General features: G+C 33.6%; 1 protein-coding gene across 1 annotated transcript; it reads right to left on the reverse strand.

The window, feature by feature from the left end:
• Positions 1-2,406: 2,406 nt before the first annotated feature.
• On the reverse strand, positions 2,407-5,713 carry LOC111889221 (probable serine/threonine-protein kinase PBL11). Its single transcript, XM_023885354.3, has 6 exons — positions 5,231-5,713; positions 4,567-4,886; positions 4,299-4,434; positions 4,074-4,216; positions 3,154-3,277; positions 2,407-3,062 (listed from the first exon to the last, which is right to left on the reverse strand). Exons 1-6 carry the CDS (start codon positions 5,280-5,282, stop codon positions 2,611-2,613), a joined length of 1,227 nt encoding a protein of 408 aa, XP_023741122.1. The 5' UTR covers positions 5,283-5,713; the 3' UTR covers positions 2,407-2,610.
• Positions 5,714-6,234: the final 521 nt, after the last annotated feature.

The raw sequence follows: 6,234 nt of genomic DNA on the forward strand, positions 1-6,234 counted from the left end.
TTTCTTATAAAAACGGATTTGTATATATTTATATACTTAATAAATATATATTTTTATAACTAGATACTTCATATACAAAAAAGTTTTTAAAAAAAGTTATTTATATGGAAAATATAAGATTTTTATGTGAAAATACGTTTTTTTGTATAAATATGATTTTATAAACAAAAAACATATTAAAAGCAATTTTTTGAGAAAAAAGTTATAATAAAAACTAAAGTTATGATGAATTCATAAGAAAATTCTAAAATTTAGGCAAAAAGGGTAAAGTTTGGACTAAATTTGTAACAAAATTTAAAATCGGGGCCAAAAGTGTAAATTTTAAACCAAATTTGTAATAAATTTTGAAATCTGTGCCAAAAATGTAATTTTTAAAAGTTGGATTACCTGTTGACCAGGTCAAAGGATTAAATTGAATACGATTACCGGTATTTGGGACTTAATTAAATAAAAAATAAATATAAGGACTAAATCGATTATGAAACCAATATGTAGATACTTTATTACAGTTTTCGCTAAAAAGTAAGAAACATATCTTTCTTTGTAATATCTAAAAATTTAAATGCCGGGCAAAATTGACAATTTATATACGTGAATCAAAAATTGCCGTTGAAAAATCAATCCCCTTTACCAAATGAATCAAACATATGAGTCATGATGAATTATTAATAGTTGGTGTGATCCAACGGTTCTGACCCGACCCGATTATTTTTACTATTTGAACAACCTAAAGCCTCCAACAAAGAAAATTCTTCTATACGCCACTTTTGTCACAAGTTATGATTCAATTGAATCATGTACAAACTACGTAAAGAATGAACTTTTTAAAACTTTACACTTTAGGTCCTTATATTTGTAAGTTATTTGCTAAAACAAATATTTTTTCAATTCTATTTTTAATCCAATTAACCCGATCCAGCTAACTCTAAACCGACTAACCCAAACCTTAATAGGGTCAGGTGTATGGTCAATTTTTTTAAGAAAAAACCGACTAACTGGACCGGTTTAACCCGCAGTGGCGAAATATCTATGGGGTCAGGAGGGGCAGTGGCCCCTCCTGATTTTTGGGTTAGAAATAAAAAATATACTTCAAAAAATTTAATTTCAGGCATGTTATCTTTAAACTTGGGCTTTGGCCCCTCCCGAGTCAGACTCCAAGCAGCAAGCAAAGTCTGAATTCTCCAAGAAATAGTCCAGACTCCAGAAATCACGTTCGATTCTTCCCCAATTTCACTAAGTCGCTGCTGCCTGCTGTCGCTGAATCGCTGCTCGCTGTTGGCCTGTTGGTCTCACCCTCTCACTCTCGCTATCGCCCATCACACCAAAAATCAGGTATGGAATCCCAAATCTTGTTCTTTCTTTTCCAGTTCACTTGTTCTTTGTTCTGATTGAATGTTGTGTTGCACTGTTGCTGCTATTTGCGAGTTTCTCCATACTCCTTTTTTCTCTCGGTCCAAACTCCAAATTAAGGGTTAGAATTTCTCCTGTCAATTTGTCAATTTGGTTTATCACTTAATAGTATTCAATTATGATTTGTTTAGCCTTCTAGTCTATTTATTGTAAGCTGTAGGAATTAGGATAGTAGGACACTAGACAGTGGACACCAAACTGGAAGTATGGAATAGAAAAAAAATTGATTTTGTTATGCTTCAAACAAAACTGAAAACAAAGATGGATCATGGATGAAAACCTTAGACTATTTTTATAAAATTGATTTGGTTGTCAATTTGTCAATTTGTCAATTTGATTTGGTTTTACTTTTCAGATTTCACACACTGGTAATTGTTAAATGAGTTATTGGTTATTGTTCTAATTTTGATTTTGATTGAATCAATTGTTCCTTTATTTTGATTTTTATAGATATAATACTTCCCCCCCCCCCCCCCCCCCCCCCCCCCCCCCCCCTCTCTAGTTAATCGTTCAAGCTTTGCCACTGTTAACCCGAAACCCAATCAGGTTGACCCGAATTTCAGCCCTACATAGACAAACAAAACTAGTTGTAAACTTGTAATGTATCGATTCCAACTTGTCCTCCCGAACTCATGTTTCCTCGATGTCTCGTAGCATTACACATTAAACATTAAGTTAAGAGACAACCTCGCCCAGGCTATAATTAGGTTACAATGATCTAATTTCAACCCTTTTTAACCTCCCAACATTAAGCTACAAAGTACAAAGAGATTAAATTGACCTCAAAATTTTACCACAAGAAAAAGACTAATAATACTTCTTTAATAAAGGGACTAGGAATCGTAATCATTTGAATACACTTCATACAATCAAAATTGGTGCGACTTGATTTATGAATGACTTATTCTCTTACATAAGAAAACCAAAATTCTTGAAACCACATTCCACACAATAATCCAAAGCTACACACTACACATCCTAATAATCAAGGGAATGTAATGTAACACCATAAATTCTTTTCATCATCACCATCACAATCATTCAATCTTTAATTTCTAGTAATTATATAATCTAAACATCTTCACAACATACTCTTAAAACCTCCAGCAAACTCACAAAGTACACAAAAACCAAAAAAAAAAAAAAAAAAAAAAAAAACTGTACACCAAGTAAGACCAAGTAAAAAGACTATTATACCCCTCAAACACGAAGAGAAGCGGAAGGTCTAGGATAAGCAACCACGGGTCCCGCCTCTTGTCTACAAGAGCTTGCTTTTTTAGCTGATGAGGCACCGCCACCAGCCGCCACGCCGCGGTGCACGGGTGGGTCCCTACGGTCACGTTTGTCAGTGTCTTGAAGGTCTTGTAGGGTGGAGACGACTTCATCCATATTTGGTCTTATTTTAGGTTCCATGGAAAGACATTGAAGTGCCAGGCTGGCGACCTTGAGGGCCCGCCCAAGTGAGTATTGACCCTCGAGACGTGGGTCCAGGACCCGGAAGATTCTTCTTTTGTTTGTGAGACACGGTTTTGCCCATTCCACTAAATTATGTTCACCCGTTGGTCTGTTTTTGTCTATTGCTTTTTTCCCTGATAAGATTTCCAAAAGGACTACTCCAAAGCTGTATACGTCGCTCTTTGCAGTTAAATGACCTTTTCATTTGAAATTTTTTTTTTTTTTTGTCAAATTATTACAAAATTGAAAATACTGTAATAGGAATAATATAAATTAATAGATATTTACCTGTGGATAAATATTCAGGAGCAGCATAGCCATAGGTTCCCATAACTCTAGTGGAAACATGACTTTTATCACCAGTTGGTCCATCTCTTGCTAATCCAAAATCTGATAATTTTGCATTGAAGTTCTGTTGACCAAAGTCAAAGTTAGAAATTTGGATATGGATTAAACAATACCCACAAAATCATATCTTTATTTTTTAATAAAATATAAACAACTCGAAAAATGAACATGCTAAATAGTTGCTTGCTCAACTAGAGTGCAATTTGAGCCTATTTATGGGATTATGGGTCAACTTGCATCATTTCATCAAGAGTAAATTACACGAATAGTCCCTATGGTTTTAGGGTAATTTGCGTGTTTGGTCCCTAACCTATTATTTAACTCGGAAGGTCCCTACTGTTTGTTTTGCTACGCGCTTGGTACCTGTCTTACCTAAAAAGACTATTTTGCCCTTGATTTTTTGAGTTATTTAAATAAACACACCCCCAATCCCACCCCCTCGTCTTACCTTACATACCTCACTATTTTTCCCTATTTAAATAATAGTCTTTTCAGGTATGATAGGGGTCAAACGAGTAACAAAAACAAATTGTAGGAAAACTAAATTTTACGGACCCTACCCAAGGATGAATATAGAAGGACAAACCAAACATTGATTAGTTAGGGGACATCCTTGCAACAAACCAAACATTGTGACTAAATCCATAACTTTTGACATAGAACAATGATGAAAGTTGTAATTTACTTTCTCTAATATTGGTTTTAGCAACCATATTTAATAATCAGTTATTTGTAAAAATGAAAAGACAAGAAAGTGATGATGGGTCAACCCAAATCATTGGACACAACATTTCTGACATGATCAAAGATGCAACAAATAAGATTGTAAAGTTTCATCAAAAAAAAGAAAAAAAAAATACCGAATCAAGGAGAATATTTGAAGTCTTGAAATCTCGATATATCACCATTGTTTCAGCATTATGAAGAAAAGCAAGACCTTTTGCAGCTCCAAGAGCAACTTTCATACGTAGACGCCAAGAAAGAGGTTGAAAATAAGAACCTCCTGTTTTATATAAAAATAAAATGTGAATATAAAATGATAAATCCAAGTAGTATGATAGTAAATGAAAATCCAGTTGACTTACTCCTAAATAAATGATTCTCCATACTACCCTTTGGCATAAATTCATATGCAAGAAGCCTGTGATCATCTTCTAAGCAATAACCAATCAATCTCACAAGATTAGGATGGCGTAATTGTCCAAGATAGTTGATTTCTGCCTGCAAAAGTAACAGATTTGTATATTGAGAAGCTAAACCTTATGGGTAGTTAGGTAATTTCACAATTTGATTGATGATTGATCTCAGTTTATGAAAAGAGACTAAATGAGAAAGAAAGTGAAAAGAACTAACCAACCACTCCTTGTGTCCTTGAAATCCTTCTTGATTCAGTCTCTTTACAGCAATTACAATGCCAGTTCCTGGCTTTGAAGCTGCAAGTGAATGTTCATCTACCCATCCTTTGAATACAGAACCAAAGCCACCTTCTCCTAATACACTGTCTGGACGAAAGTTTCTTGTGGCGTTTTTAAGCTCACTGAAAGTGAAGCTTTTTAAGTTGGATGACTGCAAGATCTCACCTTCACTTCGAGGTGTATGTGATTGAGAACCAGAGGAAACTTTGCTGCTTGAATTACTATTCCCATTTCTTTCTGCAATCTTAGAGTCGTCACCTATGGCAATAAATACAATTTGAATAAGTGATAGAAACTTAGAAAGTAGAAACTAATACAAAATCATAAGATATAATTATGCCTAAATGATTACTACTTCATTACTAAAGTTGAAAAGATTTCCCTTTTAGGATGTATATATATCTACTGACACTTTACTTTTTCTAACTGAGTTTAAAATCATGTCGCTTGACAACTAACTGTCCATTTTTATCCATCCATATGAATCTAGGATAAGAGAAGAAAAAGGAGTAAGATCCATAGAAGCAAGTGCTCAATTCAATAAAATGAGTTCTAATTTCATACTAATTAGCAGAAATTAACAAGTAAGAAGATGTACTTACCAGTAGAAAATGCGCTCTCGGCTTTAATTTGGATGCTCCAACAAATCCCCATTATAAATATTCCAAAACCCTAGTGCAGATCACTAACGAAGCTTATTAGCTTTTTCTGGCATAAAAACCCTACAAATACATATCTTTATCTTCCACAAAATCCGAATTAAATCCGGGTTGTTCAGCTAACAGCAACAATAATCCTTGGATCTGCTGCGAATCTCCTTTTCTCTCAGATCTCTAACTCAAAAATCGATAGGTTTCAGCTTTCCAACTTCACCACCAACCTCCAATTTTCTTCTTCCACCTTACTTGCTTGATTGGAGATAGATTTTTTGTTTTTGCAGAGAATCAAAACAGATGAGAGAGAGAGAGAGAGAGAGAAAAGGGTATTTTGTAGCTGTTTCCTGTTTGTTTTTGCAGGGAGATGAGATGCTTCCTTTAAAGAAATCCCCTTTTCGAGACTTTTGGTGAAGTTTGGTTGACTCAGCTTATGGCGTCTTGTTTCAGCTTACTTCCAAAATTGGAGCAGCAGTAGTAGTTAGAAGAAAACTTTTCATAATTAGTCCTTCTATTTAAGCCATATGGCATCATCAGTCCTTGTTATGTTAGTTGTATTGTTTGATTGCTCGCATTTAATATTGTGGAGATTTGAAATATAGTTTGTCAATTTTAACTGTTTTTATATAAAAATAGGTTTATTTGGGATAGTAATTTATAATTAGAAAGATTTAGTGATTATAAATAAATAAAAAATTAGGTAAAAGCTGGTTAGAAGCTGCTTAAAAATTAAAATGTATTTAAATATTTTGAATCTTATGGGTCATTTTATTTAAAATGAACTAGAATACCATTTTCATATTATAGTATCTGAAATATATCAGTTTTTACAAAAATTACAACTAGATAAAATGATACGTATCTGGTTAACTAGTTTCAATATGTTTTCACACATTAGTCACTATTGTTTTGCCACAACTAGTTAAGAAAATGTAAAGTTGATTCATTTTAAG

This window comes from Lactuca sativa, chromosome 8, assembly GCF_002870075.4.
Source record: "Lactuca sativa cultivar Salinas chromosome 8, Lsat_Salinas_v11, whole genome shotgun sequence".
Lineage (NCBI taxonomy): Eukaryota > Viridiplantae > Streptophyta > Magnoliopsida > Asterales > Asteraceae > Lactuca > Lactuca sativa.

Excerpts from the sequence above, each read along its gene's own strand:
- LOC111889221 (XM_023885354.3), bottom strand. The coding sequence starts at position 5,282 with ATGGGGATTTGTTGGAGCATCCAAATTAAAGCCGAGAGCGCATTTTCT. Across the intron at positions 4,887-5,230 it reads CGAGAGCGCATTTTCTACTG|GTGACGACTCTAAGATTGCA; the intron begins GTAAGTACATCT and ends TTATTGCCATAG. Across the intron at positions 3,063-3,153 it reads TCCTGAATATTTATCCACAG|GTCATTTAACTGCAAAGAGC; the intron begins GTAAATATCTAT and ends TCAAATGAAAAG.